The 15,064-nt window shown below is 44.0% G+C and overlaps 1 protein-coding gene across 1 annotated transcript in view; it reads right to left on the bottom strand.

Moving 5' to 3' along the window:
- Nucleotides 1-662: 662 nt before the first annotated feature.
- PNT1 (mannosyltransferase family protein) overlaps nt 663-15,064 on the bottom strand; it is a 30,304-nt gene continuing 15,902 nt past the window's right edge. Inside the window, exons 2-4 of the mRNA XM_087370845.1 lie at nt 13,759-13,941; nt 1,687-2,252; nt 663-1,581 (exon numbers count right to left, since the gene is read on the bottom strand). Coding sequence (XP_087226971.1) covers nt 1,261-1,581; nt 1,687-2,252; nt 13,759-13,941 — 1,070 coding nt within the window. The 3' untranslated portion in view covers nt 663-1,260. The remainder of the gene's footprint in view (nt 1,582-1,686; nt 2,253-13,758; nt 13,942-15,064) is intronic.

Raw genomic sequence — 15,064 nt, 5'->3', positions numbered from 1 at the left:
AAGATTTGGATAGCAGCAGAACTCACACGAGCTCAACTAGCACAAAAAGTAACGGAACTCGCTTCAGGGCTGCTAGGAAGGAATGAAAATGGGCAGTATATCATGAGGGCATAGCCCTCATTAAGGACTTTAAATCACTCAGTCTTAAACTGATGTATGGCCGATTATCTCTCTTTTATTTTAGTTTACAATGTAGGTAACCTATATAACTTGGAGTTGCTTTGCACTCCTTGGGAGCTGCCTTGTGGCCTCCCTAATCGGAGTGTTTTGTTGTCCCATAGACCTATGATCTCCCGTGGACATTAATAAACTCTCTCTCTCTCTCTCTCTCTCTCTCTCCACACACACACACACACACACACACAATATGTCAGCTTCCTCATATCCTCTGCTGAGAAGGCTAGGCGATGAGCTGTGCAGACCTTTGAGTTTTGCTTCTGAGTTTGTATGCCCATGTGAAGGATTATTTACACCTCCTGTTCTATAAATATTCAGTGTTTTGTCGATCAAAGCTTCTGTCCGTGGAATAAGTCCAAGGTAAAATTAACATAATGAGGATGCCAAAACACATCTCATTAAGAGCTTCTGAATCATAACGAAACTCCTAGCCAATGCGTCTAACTAGATAGATCAGCCAATACGTCTAACCAGATAGCTGTCAGAAATCAAGAGTGGCATATCCTTGGCTACGACCAGACACAAAAGCTGCTTTACAATCAGTAGTAGAGACCTCCAGTTGCATAGTATCAGGACTACATGAAACATTTTTACACAATCGCGCATTTGTGTTACTTCTCAAAAAATAACAATCCAACACAGTCATGGATTTGTGATGTGCTCATCGCATGTGAGGAAGCTGTCTACCAACAGCAAATTTCAAAGCCCCTAACTATGATGGAAAAACGAAAGTTGTGTAGTCTCATGAGCTTTATGGTCAGAAGCTCACACCTCGAGATTGGATTCTCTGGTAACCATATCTAGTCTGGGCATCTGAGTCCATTGTAAAAGAAGGGACAGCATCACACGATGGATATCCTCATATTTAACACCATAGCCACTGCCCACACCTACTGACCGTAACCATACTTGAGATGCAAAATGGCATAGATAGCAACCAAATCAGTGCAAAGAACATCAGCTTTATGGAATGTGTAGAATATCCCATATTACAAAAATTGTTATGACCCACTATCCAAGGAAACTGAATGCATTGGAAGATCAGAAACCAGGCCGGCCTGCTTCAAAAACAGACTTCAGACTTCAATGTTTTTTCTTCCCATTGATCTCACTATCAGTATCCCTAAAAATTGTACGAATTGATGGACAGAAAGGATGATGCCAAATGATCATCGACAGAACACAGATATTCGCAATGAAGAAGACGATGCTTGCCAGCCAAAGCTGAAAGAAAACGTTTCTCCCTTGGAATTCTAAAGTATAAGCCCACGCTAACCAATGCAATTGGGCACCAGTCCACAATATCATACAAAATACTCCTTTCCATCGCAATGTCAATCTGGTCCATGGAAAAATAAGTGGCAAGAGGCAGAAAAACCAGACAAAATATTGGGCAGTGATGACCTGCAACAAACAGAGGAAATTTTTCATCACCAGAATTTGTCAAGCAACCTGACAAAATCAAAGACTCTTGCTTGTGAAGTATTTAGAAGTGATGCAGATGCAGACCTTATTGAATGCCACAAACGCCACAGTTTGTATAAAAAAGCAGAATTGGATATCCTTGGCAAAATAGGTTGTCAACACACTCTGTATCAGGAACTGAGGCACAAAGGACAGCAGCCTCTCCATCAAAGTGAAACTATGAACCTGGTGCAAATATATGTGGTAGAAATATATAGAAAAGTTGTGCCGAGGATCCGTTCTTGTCAGGTGATACAGCAAAGCTTCATGTAGAAATTTCCTCCCATAAAGTAAATAAAATAACCCTGTTAGGAGACAAAAAATGCCTCCAGAGACAACCCCAAAGACAATCCTGTTTCTGTTCACAAGGTTTATAAAAAGCTGATAGTTCCAATGAAAAGGACTGGTTAACTTCAATGCCACGTGCTTATCTCTTCCTTCAAGCTCTTGACCACTTTGTTTCTCAAAGATGCGAGAAAGTCCTTGACTTGATATGAATTTGTCCATATATGTACTGTCAAGGACAATCAATATAGCCATGACATATATGATCGGGTAAATCCTGAAGTGCACGACTAAACCATACCAGACTGCAGCTTCAACAATATGACCTGCACAATCACATGGCACATTCATTACCCTTCAAAGCCCAACCCCAGGAGAGAGAAAAACCGTTTGATTTGAGAATTTTAACATCCAAGAGGTCAACAGAATTGAGGGAATCCATACATTATCCTGGGCCGAAGCATTAGGATTCTGAGTTGCCAAAATATGTAGCGAATGTGACATGTGATATGAAACTGTCCAAAATTCCCTCAAAGCTTGTGTAGTACGAAAAAAAGATCACTGGTAATGCATCTATGAAAGGGTGAAATCCATTTCCAAGATTAGGACGCTGAATGAAAATACATCATGTGCAATTTCAGCATCCTATGGCCCATTTCATAAACGTCAAACCAGAAAGCATGTTATGCACATTTGAGAGTAGCGTAATTACAACCTATTGATGTTGTCAGCATCCAAAAGTAGAATAAGTATAAAAAGACACCTAGTGCTCAGAATTTCATGCAACCACAACAATGTAAAGAGAACTTTTTTTTCATAAAATCATCACCACAAGTGGCACCTAGACTTACCCAGGTGTACACGAAGGACTGACCCAATGCAGGCTGAGGATAGCAATCTTCCAGCTACCCTGACAACAGACCTAGTCACATTTTGGTGCATCCCTAAGCCTTTGTAAGAACGAGCTGCCTTGATCAAGACCCAGCTCCTTCTCAGATTTTCTACAAATTGCATCTGAGCAACCTACAGCCCAGTTGTAACTGAGATGCTATAATCACGTAACAGCTATGTGAATGACTCCACAGAGTCATGATGGATGTTGCTGCTTTAAGTATCACAAAATGTGTGCGTGAATGTGTGTTCTAAATTAGTTGTCTATAAACCTTCCACTTTTTTATTGCATGACCAGAAAAGGTTTCACACACTGGCTATCTATGTCTATTTTGTCAATGTGACTATATCAAGGTTTGGTCTCTGTCCGTTCCATGTCCATATCCATCTCCACGTCCGTGTCTATGTTCATGTTTGTTTATATCAGGACATTTTCTAGTCCCAGTCATTGGCCCAAAACGAACAGGCTTTTGACAAACTAACAAACTAGAGAACTAGAGCTCAACATCTACCCCATTTTTTACATAAAAATCTTTAAAAGGATTTAGCAAACCACTCACCTGTAAATATATATTCCAGTCTGAGTGTTATATGGCCTCCCATTGCTTTCACCAGTGGATAAGCAATAGGTACAAGTACAACAGGCATTGGATCTCTTACACGACACGGAGCTTGGCACTAGATGGTGCCCACATCCAGGAGGTCACTATTTATGGACGTGGTGTTTTCCTCCTCCAGCTTGGCTCCCCGGATACTGCTTTGGCTCCTGTGGAGAGAAGCCCCATTCTCATGGGCCCTCATTTGGTGTATCTTATCCCTTGGTATCATGTATTCATGGTGGACATGGACTCAATTCACCATGTTCCCCGCTTTCCAGTGACACTCCGCTTCCCGGGGCTCCCAAGGGAATATAGGTTTATCCTCCTTCAATTGGGTGAGGTTTTGGTACAGTTTTAGAGTACCCTTCAAAGTCGAAGGCAGCAGTGGTGACAGATGACGGGGTTTCTCGACTCAAGCTGGTGGTAGAGAGCCCGGATACCCTCCCAGAGGTGATTCTCTTGGAGGCAATTGGAGGTCTTGGGCTAACCAGATCAGTGCTTGAGGTGCAGGCCCGAGGGGCACCTAGCTAGAGATTGTACAAGAGGCCTAAACAGGGCACACCCCTCCCCACAGGAGACACATGGACAGCATAGTGAGAGGATGGGACTCGGAGGCCACCCAGGGACAACAAGCAGAGTCCTAGACCCCCTGGGTTGAGTCTTCGGAAGGAAGGTGGACCAAGGTTGGGAAAAAGAAGCGAAGTAAATGGGCTAGAAAGAACCAACGACAGCGCGCCAACCGTAAGAGGCGATCACAAGCAACTACGTAGTGACAAGGAGATCAGGTTGGTAGCCCACAGGTAGGCGTACCACGAGATCCGGAGAGACGGCCCTCGAACTCGGGACATTCTTCAAGCCCCTCGAAAGGAGAGACTTCCTGCCCGCCGTAGGATCCCCCACAGCAGCAGGAGCAGGCACCAAAGACTCCCAAAGCACCAGCACCCATGGCCCCCCTGACTCACCCTCCTTAGAGTTCAAAGGAGGAGCCTCAGAGGCCACAGGTGCCACCACCACAACGACCTTCTATTGTGACAGTGGCAGATCCCGCACAGCCATCCCGCACAGCCACCTTCCCCATCCCCCCCCCGACCCACCAACCCCCTTCCGTGCCTTGCCCACCTTGGCCTCCGCCACCTGCTCCCCCACAGTGATTACCCTCACCACCCGTCCCCCCCCCTCTAGCCCCCTTTCCTTCCCCTCAGAAGCAGTAACCTCGCCCGGTGCCTCTTCCTCACGCACCCCGCCAATTTCAGCAATAGACCCCTCATTTGCGAGTACAGGCAAGGCAAAGGCTTCTGCGCCAACCTCTCCCCAGCAGCAGGTCAGCACTTTGGGCACGCAAGATTCAGCTTCTTCTCACACTTTCAAGGAGAGGGGTTCTGATGCTGAGTCCTTAGGCCTCTGCACGCGGGCTCGGAGGCCTCTGCAGATGGATTTCTGGCGATTGGGACCTTGGAATTATTTGGAGATCTCGGCGGATACATACCTCATGCCCTTGGAATTGAGCATTATGATCCCGTAGCCCTGAAAAGGGGGCGGATCCCGCACCCAGCCAGTTCGGATTTTTGCCTCCACATGGTGGAGAAGCGGACTCCAAGTCTTTTGACACGATGATGGAGCATCACGTTTACTAGATGATGGACAAGTGGATGGGAACTCAAGGCATGGATCTTTGGCTTGCTCATGGTGGTTCCACGTTTTTTCAGCTTAGCTTTTCCCCCGTGAAGCCAGGATCAAGCTTGGCAATAGCAGTGATCCGCTTGCAGAGCCCCAAACTTTTTAGCGTCGATGTTTATTTCATTCAGTATTGGGCACGGAGGGTAGGGATTGAGCTAGTGGTGACACTAGTCTCTCGGCGCACGGATACAGATTACTCTCCTTCCAAACCCCCGGTGAAGTCGTTGAAGTCCGGTTTCCTAGAGTAGGCTCCAACGCACCGGCGAGCCTTGTTCACTGCCGCCCCATCCCCATGAGTTTGACGATGGTGAGTTGGAATGTGCACATGCTTCATGACCATGCGTGCTGATTCTCCGTCAGGAACAAGAGCGGGTGGAAACACCAGCAAGAGGCAATGTACCAAGCTGTGGCAAGGAGTACCTAGTTAACCACTAATGCTCGGCCCGCAAGCGAGAGTTTAGCGGAGCTCCAGTACAAGAGCTTCCGCTGAAAACACTCTAGGACTGGGCTGAGCTGCTGCTCTGTCGAATTGTCGATGCCTACCTGGCAGCCTAGGTATCTTGCTGTCTCCCTTCTCCGGATCCACCAAAAGCCTAAATCAGCTCCCCAATCTCGAACCTCCTGGATCACCTCCATGCTTGTGAAGAAACCAACGGATTTGATCCAATTTATGCGAGCATGGGAAGCCTCTCTCTAGACTGGAAGTGGAACCGTCCACATAGAGTGTTGTATCGTCTGCAAACTTAGAGTCTAGGAGCTCCTCCTCCTGTAGGATTGGAAGCCTCATCCCTATAAGGCCAAGTGCCTGAGAGCGCAAAAAATAGCCCAAGTCTGCCACAAAGAGGAATAGATAAGGAGCCAACGGGCAGCCCTGCCTCACTAAACGGGAAAGAGGAAAGGTCTCGCATGTGTGGCCCCCAATAATCATCTGGATGGAGCTGCTCGCGTATAGAGCTGAAACCCCTCTAATCCATCTCTCCGAATCGAAGTCTTTGCATGGTCCCCTCCAAGAAGGACCACTCCACTCTATCATAAGCCTTCTCGAAATCAAGAAGGAGAATGGCGAGAGGCTGCGCCTCCTTCCTGGCCCAATCCATTGCATCCCAGACAATGAAAATATTATCTAGGATGGTGTGCTCCTGGCTGGGAGGTGGGTCCTCAGACGCAGACTCAAGACCTTAGCCAAGATCTTGTAAGCTGTGTCTAGAAGGGTGATCGGCCTCCACTGACAAATATCTGATCTATCTCCCCCCTTCAAAGTCAGGCATATCCAACCTCTGCTCAAGGAATGTGGAAGGGATTCGGAGTCAAAGATCCCCTGGCAGGCTAACCTGAGTGAGGTGGAGATATACTCCCAAAAGCATCAAAAAAAGATCGGGGCACTTCTGGTTTAGAAGATCCTGTAAGGCCTCTCACAACTCTTCATGAGTGAAGGACACCTCCAGACGTCTGTTGAGACCCTAGGAAACAACTGAGGGGACCTGCCCCCAAACCGCCTCTCTAGCCAGAAGAGTGGTGGGCGAGGCCTCTTCTGACTGAAAGAGTTGGCAGTAGAAGGCCGTAATCATCTCGAGAATCTCCTGAGGGTCTGTGTGCATATGCCACTGTGAGCCTCTGAGTCGCTATCCTTGTGGACTCTGGACTTGTGGTCTAGAAAAACTACCTGGTCATTCTGTCACCCTGCTGGACCCATCTAGCCCGGGAAGAGTGATATGAAAACTCTACTCCGCGAACCTCCAAATCCTGTAGCTCCAAAGGTGCACACTCCAGACGATCCATAAGCCACTAGGACCCCGGATCCTACTCCCTGAGTCTCTCGACAGATGCTAGGTCTCGACGAAGAGCTCTCTCCCGCTCTTGAAGAGCAGCTCTTCGTCTAAGGACCTGGCGTTGGAGCTCCTAACTACTCCGCTGAATCCTCTCTACCGCCCATCCCTCGTCGGGTCTGTCCTCCGGTTGTCTCCAAAGCTCTACTATCAACTGCTGGACGTCCACCTCTTGTAAGAGATTGTATGGTATATAGACCCCCTTTTAGGGGAGCCCACGGCAGGGCTGCTCCAAGTGAAGAGCCACTGGAGAGTGGTCAGACATCGTAGTACCTGCTAAAATGCCTGTGGAGCCGCCACGGAGTAGAGCCCAATAGCCGATATAAAATTTGTCCAGGCGCTCCAACAGCCCATCATGATGTCGCTGACCAAAGGAGAACTACAAGCTGCCCGGAAGCTTGGTAAACTCAGGCTGCACCATGGATCCTTGCCACTGATCGCAAAAATGAACTGCTCCCAGGTACTCTCCCTAGCTGGCATCTTTGCAAAAGAGGCTCTATCCTGCTTATCCTCCATGAACTCTAGGTTGCAAAGTATGGGTGGTCAGATACAAGTGTCTCGGCCTTAATGAGGTTAGCTCCTGCATTAATTTATCTCATTATTTGTATTTGCATCAACAGCTCCTTTTGGAAGTTGTCTATCTGGTTTTTTTTCAAGCATTAATAGAATCTACCTTTTTCTGGGGAAAAAAAAGAAGCAAAGCTACGCTTACGTTCTCATCAGTACTCAAGAATAAGCATGAGGGGTTTGCATATTCATATCTGAATTGGAAATTCAATATGGAAAAAGAACATTAAAAACAGCATGGAAGGGAAATGCCATAAGAAATGAAAATTGAGGGAAAAAACTCGATTGGGAACCCTGAAGGAGTTTGGCTTGTACTGTATGCATGAAGTCCTTTGACCGCTAAAACAGAGATACAACCATTGATAGTGAGGAATGGGAGTTTAGAAAAAATGCTATGCATCAAGTCCTACTACAACAATTGCAAGCATTTTAGGGTCAAGATCAGTTACAAATGCACTGAAATAATCATTCTTGAGAAAAAGCCTGAAAGAGTATAATGGAATCAAAGGCTAGTGTTTAAACTTTAGACCTCAGCAAGGATATTGTCTTTGATGAGCAGATTCCTTCTTTCGATGGTTGATGTCGACTCACCTCTTATCCCAGAGACCATGGATGATGATAGTAGTGATGATTATGTTCCTGCACTGCCCCCAGCTTCGGCAACTGTTCCTAATCCTCTACCCGAGAATGACTCCGACAGTGATCTAGATGAGTCCCCACCTCCCTAGGCTGCAAGGTAAAGTTCCGGGTCAGGCTCTCAGAAAGTACCCCATTGGTTGATTGAAACCCTTTGTGACTCATGTGTCACTAACATCCCTTGTTCATGGCTTCGAGAGGAGGACACACCCCGTAGATCCTAGCGGAATAAGGAAATTTCTCCGGGTGTAGTTCCACTTCAGGTCAATTGCCAGTTGAAAATTGAATGAAATAGAGAACCTTGGTGTGATCCAAGCATGGATTCAAAAATGGGAAGAAGCCTATGTCATTTGTGAGCTGGGAATTCTATAACACTCCGTGAGGCTTCTTAGATGTCCTCTAAAGCTGCAACGAGATGGTGGATTGAGTGAAGAAAGGATGATATAGAACCTTTGAGTTGGAATAACTTTAAAATAGAATTTAGGAAACCGTTTAGATTCCTGAGCTTAAGTGAGTAGAGATATCTAAAGCCGAGAAACTTGGTCAGTGGCTGAATGTATTGACAATGTCGTGGAGTGGTAACCTTTATCCCAGCATGGAACATTAGATTCTTTACAATAACAAGACTTAGGCAGTTGAATCATCTTGAAAAAAGAGCCTGGTACTCTGTATTTATAAAAAGAGACTCTATGGGTTTCTTTCTACTAAGTCAAGAAATGCAAGTGCCCACCACCATGAAATAATAGCCTGAAGTCGACTTGTGGTATCAAATCTCCTACCAAATCCAAGTCACAATAACCACACAGTGTAGCTCCTGCAGTATCTCCGATACCATACTTGTACTTCGATAAGACTAGGGATAGCATCTAGGAACAAATGAACAAATCAGCATGTAATTATGAGAATCAAGTGCACAATTACCAAGAGGAATACTTGGAATCCATGGGAAATCCATGGCTTGTGATGGGCTGCACAAGCAACAGGCTAGGTAGAAGAGTCCTAGGTTCAGCTTAGAGCAAGTGGGTTCAGCTGTAAACGATGTTCATTAGATTGCATTCCAAGAATGAGATATTCAAGTATGAGTACATGATGGTACAGCAAGGCACCCTTATATAGGTATAGGCCTGGGCACAATGCTTATAGGATAGCCACCCTAGGATGCCATGTGGCAACATTAGGCTCCCCTACTAAAAGTACTACTTATTTACAAAGTCATTTAAAGGCTGACTAAAGTAGAAATAAACTAAGTAAAATTGACCTTTGTTACAGTACAGGCCACCTTGCCCAAAGGAAATTTGCCCTCAAATTTGCAGGGGTGATGTAACAAGGACTTACAACAATAGAAGGGAGATGAGCTCATATCTGATCAGATCATGTAGGTAACAGTGAGTCCAATCTACTTCTGTTGGTAACAATGAACCACCATTGGCTGGCTACTGGACACTCCATAGCCTTTGGGAAAAGTTTTCATTACTGCCCTCATAGAGCCCTTTAAAATCTCCAATTTCTTTGGATATGACTCCTCTTGATCATCAAGATCTTTTGCTTGGATGTATCAAGGCACTTTGAGATAATGTCTCACATCCACCTGCCTCCAGTTTTGTTTCTGGACCAGCAGATGGGATGGATGGAAGTCTTGACAAAAAGGATACATGAGCAGTTGCATGAATAGGAGCAATGCCTGTTTTACTAGCAATTCTGAGAACTCAGCACTTGAAGACTGAAGAGCACGAAGGGTTCCCAACACTAACTGTAGATGATGGAGAAGAACTAGGCAATTCTGAGAACTCAGCACTTGAAGACTAAAGAGGACAAGAGGAAATCCTACCATATCTTAAAGAAAACGGAAGGGTTCCCTAATGCTGCATACACATCTCCATCAGTGATTTGAGCATCACCAATTCCAGGCTGCAAATAAGATGCCTCCCTCAAAGTATCCCCATAGAATGAAACAATTTGTGGCTCTACAGCCTTTCTATCCTCCTGCTGCTCCTCATTGTACACACTTCCAACATCATTATAATCCTCCTTAACAAGAATGAGGCACATTGCTTGATAGGTCTGAGTTTTGGTGGGGAATGCCAAGTAGATCCTTGTTCCTTCAGTATCCTGTCTCAACAAAATATGTGGAGACCTGTCACTAGCAAACTGCTGAATTCGTATTTGCAGGTTCTTGTAGCTGTTATATGATGCAGCAAAATCAACCATGGGGAGTAGAAGATGCATTATAAGGCTGTCAAGCACCCTGAGAAACACAGCTGTCTGAGGCATTTGCTTCTTACATGAGGTGGAATAACTATTCTTAGGATCAAGGAGCAACACTGTGTTCTAGTGCCATCAACAACTGAGAGACTCTCTAGGCCAAAGGCTTGATTGATCTCATGGTGATCCGACACATCACTCAGTGGTAACCTCTCATGAAACCCTGCAGAGAATTCAATTCAGGATTGAAGAATGGTTGGCCTTGACTTAGCACACCAACCTGCAATTGAATTCTGTCTAGACTTGACGACACAACAACATCAGGATCATGCTCGCTTTGCTTATCCAAGTGTTTGGAGTCTTGGCCTTCTCCTATGAAATAATCAGCTTCAACAAAAGAGGCCAAGCAGGCTGTATCCAAGTTGAAACCTTATTTAAAACTCCTCAGAGACACTTCCAAGGCTTATACCAGAGTGATCTGTAGTGTTGAACATGTGGGTCCATCATAATAATCACTTCCCTCAAATATGAATCCTCCTTCAGGATCTGAATTCTCATTGTTGGGAATGGTGGCAGTGCTGGGGGGTATAGAGCAGAGTGTGTTTTCAAATGGTGCAACCGTCACAACCATCATACCCTTTTCATAAAGTCCAACTTTAAGATAGCAATAGGGAAATGGTGTCTCCAGTCTATCACATCATTCCATCACACCTTGAGCTTCCATAAAAGCCTCTTGCTATCAAGGGTAAACTTGAGCTGGTACAAGAAATATCCAATGGGTAGGGCATCTATGTTCTTTCTCAGCAAGATCCGTAGCCATCATTGCATCATACCCATCAGTTGTGACACCAATAAATCAATTAGAAGTGAGTGAATGCTCCTGCTTGGACTGGTAGTCACCATTAGCTGTCGAGTTACACAAGGCTGACCCACCGGAATCAAATGGAAAAGAAGAATCTTTTTTGAATCCATGCGTAATTCCAACATCACAAACTAACCTTCATTTTTGCAATCATGGAATTTTGTCTCTGCTGCAGGGTCATTTGACATTGGGTCATCTTCAATTTCAATCATCATACTCAACTTAGGACCTGACTTACCTTTGCAAACATTCCTATGCTTAGGGGTCCAGTTCTCCCCACAAAGATAACATAAGTTTTTCTTCTTCCTATCATCAATGATAGCCTGAGACATTTGCTTTACCACCTTATCCTTCTTATCATTTGGCTCCTCGTTAGGGCTAGGCCTGATTAAAGCCTTTGCATCCTCAGCCTATATAAATTTTTGTTCCCTACCTTGCTGCCATAAATAGTAGGATACCTGGGAACAGGAGTGGCTGTTGTTGAAGAAGATTCCTCTTTCTTAGAATTCATTGGAGGGCTAGGCTTATTGACAGGTTTGCTGTCCAAGTGTCCAATATCAACACCTTTCTCCTTCACACTATACTTAGGTTCACAGAGCTCAGCAATTCATGGCCTCCTTAAGAGAGCTCGGGCTTTGAGCTAGCACAACAGCTGCGATGCTGGGATGAAGACCATGAATTTACCTCAGCAGCTTGCTCCTATCATCAATGCTCCGGGCAAACAAAGATAGCTTCCAGAATTTCTTAGTATAGCTTCTCACTGTCCCTTGCTGAGTCACCCCATACCATCTGTTTCATTGTTTTCTCGTTTCGACAAGTTTTGTTTCGACTTTTCGGACGAAACGGATAGGTTTCAAATTGATACTTAATATATACCCTTATAGGGACGAAAATATATGTTATATTTAAGTTAGAGTGAACAAAGAGAAATACAAGTCAAGATACTAAAATGGAAATTCAAAACACAAACACATTGGATTCTAGAAAAAATGGGGTAAAAACGTGTATTTTGATTTGGGCGAAACAAAGGTTTTGTTGAGAACGTTTCATCCTATTTCAAAATGTTTCATCTGTTTCGCATTTCAAGGTTTCGAACAAGACAAAACCGGTTTCCATGTGACTATATTTCACAAACAACCTTGTCTCTAGCAAGGGGAGATACAAACGTCTGAAACCTCTGCTCCTTGAAATCGTCCCATGAGCTAACCGGGGTTGATGGTGCCTCCACCAAGTGTGGGTGTAATCTTCAAAGTGCAAAACAGCAAACCTGACTTTGCTTTGACCACTCTTAGGGTATAACATAAAATAATCCTCCATCTTACTCAGCCACTCTTCCAGCTCGTTAGGGGTACAAGACTCACCCTTGAACTTAGACAAAACAATCTTATCCATAGCATCCTTGTCTTGCTGAGTGGGCCCCTTGGGTTCACCAGATTTAACAGTCTAAATATGTTGATGGAAGGGCATAACTGACCTGAGATTTGCTGGTAGATTACCTTTGACATTGACCATCCACTTCAGGACTGTTATCCCTGGGAACATTGCCTCTTGGTGGTTTCATGCTCCTATGAGCTGGCACACCTAGAGGTAGGAAGGATGTCAGCATCAAAATCTAAGTCATCATCTCTATACCTACCTTTCTAAGACTAGAATATGTCCAATCATCATCTCTAGCCTATTCCATGGGCTTCTTCCCTTTATGGGATTAACGCCTTCTTGTTGTTGATCTCAAAGACACCAAAGCTCATTAATGTTAGAGAAAAGGATAGCTTGCTACAGTCAACCCTTATGTAGTGCAATAAAGAAAGTCTTGAGATTTAAAACTTCAATTGCCAACTCACTCTGTGTGCTTGTATGTATAGAGAGAGCACTTCACATAGGGAGACCCTAAACAATGAGAAAACTTTCTTCAAAAGCCCTAACCATCCAAAACATAGTTTCATACATATCTTTCCAAATTCTGTAATACCTAGACAGCCAGGATGCCTTCATATCTTTTTAAAAGTACACCATTCAGTCTAGAATAAGAAATAACTCATTAAGGTAATCATTGGTTGTTGAATCTGAAAGTACATAACCCAATGTATTAATATGTGTTCTCTTTCTACCTTAATCTAAGAAACTTTGTTTCATCTATGTGAAAATCTTTGGTTGATTTTATTATTCTTAAGAACATAACACATACACACAGAAACAGACATGCTGCCCACATGGCAGTCTTTCCATCTCCCTCTCCACATGCCCAGATAGCCTGTATACCCATACTTCTACAGGTATCAAGCCCCATTGCACTCCTCATATGGGTGCTAACAGGTGGGGCATTGACCCTATTTATCCAACAGTTTGTACATGCATAAGAGAAAATGTGTGTGTGTGGGTGTGTCCGTGTGTGTGTGTGTGTGTGTGTGTGTGTGAGACTGAGGAAGATAATATGATTTTGATTTCCTGTTGAGGCTCTCTGCTTTTTTGAGACCCTCGTGTAAATTTTGCTGATAATATGATCATGGATTTACCAAAAAAAAAAAAGTGTGTGTGTGTGTGTGAGAGAGAGAGAGAGAGTTGAGATACATACCCACAAGAAGGCATAATAAAATCCGCAGGATCATGCAGCAAACAATTGCCTCACAATTTCCTCGTGTCGCAATTGTGAAAGTAAATGGATTAAAAAGCCACAGAGCTGTGCAGATAACCCTCATCTTTTCATGGACACCTTGTAGTTTGAGAATCTGATAAATAAAATGTCCAGCCAATAAATCTGCATTTACAATTTATTTTGATAGATCAACTAGCCGACTATATCCAGATTCAATTCACATTAAAACAACAAATGTAGACCTTCAAACTGATGTCCTTATACAGTGTATTCCACAACTCTACTATATTTCCATGTGTTGTGGTTTCTCACTCACTCATTTGATCTAGGAAAGGGTGGGCATGGACATCAAATGAAAAGGACACATTTGGTGACATGTACTTTTCTACTGCAATGTTTTATAGTACGTGAGGTTTAGCTTGGAAAAATACACAATGCTCAGGTAGCACTAGCTGCTTGGTAGTGCACCCACAGAGAAGAGGATGCTTGGATCCCTGGTACAAGAAACAATATAGATGGCAAGCTATGGAGAAAGAAAAACAAACAATCATGGAAATCTTTATCACAGTTTGGATCTTCTTCTATAGGATATAGAGAGGCTCCCTTGGGTGCATGTAGCACACAATCTGGAAACTTTTGCCACATGCAAGCACAGGGTCTTAGCAATATATAGAAAGCATGCTACCCATGAGCTTTTGAAGCCTTCGAAGACTCAATTTGCATATCTTTTCATTGTCCTTGCACGCTCGGTGAAGGTAAAGCCTTGTTTACAGCATATGATTGTTAGTGAGAAATTCATGGGTTGGCCAAAGTCCAAGACACCTAAGGCACAAGCTTTTGAGAGCAGGTGTTTGATGGGGAGTTGTGGCACAATGTGGAGTACATTGCCGGATCAGCCTCTATACACAGACCTTCAAGATCCACCATGGGCCTCATTTATCAACTCATGGAATTTCGAACATGCACATACCTTGACAGGAACATGTAATTCCATGATCAAATTCCTACATTCTGAAATCTGAAATCTGAAAGCTTTTGCTTAAGAATCTGAACTGAATTCTGAAATTTGAGATTTCTATTATTTATGGACTTAGGCACCTAAATTCTGAAATCTGAACTTTAAATGCTTATGACTACATGCAAACAACAAATTGCAGTTTGAAATTTGTAAGCTTCAGCCTTGGCTTTACAAAAAAACGCAGGATGGATGTAGTTAAGGTAATTCGGGAGACCAGGTTTCATAACCTATCCATGTTTCCAATTAAATTTTTCCATGGCATTCAAA

Source organism: Dipteris shenzhenensis, chromosome 32, assembly GCF_047967505.1.
Source record: "Dipteris shenzhenensis isolate YYH24624 ecotype China chromosome 32, Dip_SZ_1.0, whole genome shotgun sequence".
In the NCBI taxonomy this organism is placed as follows: Eukaryota; Viridiplantae; Streptophyta; class Polypodiopsida; order Gleicheniales; family Dipteridaceae; genus Dipteris; species Dipteris shenzhenensis.
This window is presented reverse-complemented; position numbering and strand designations above follow the sequence as displayed.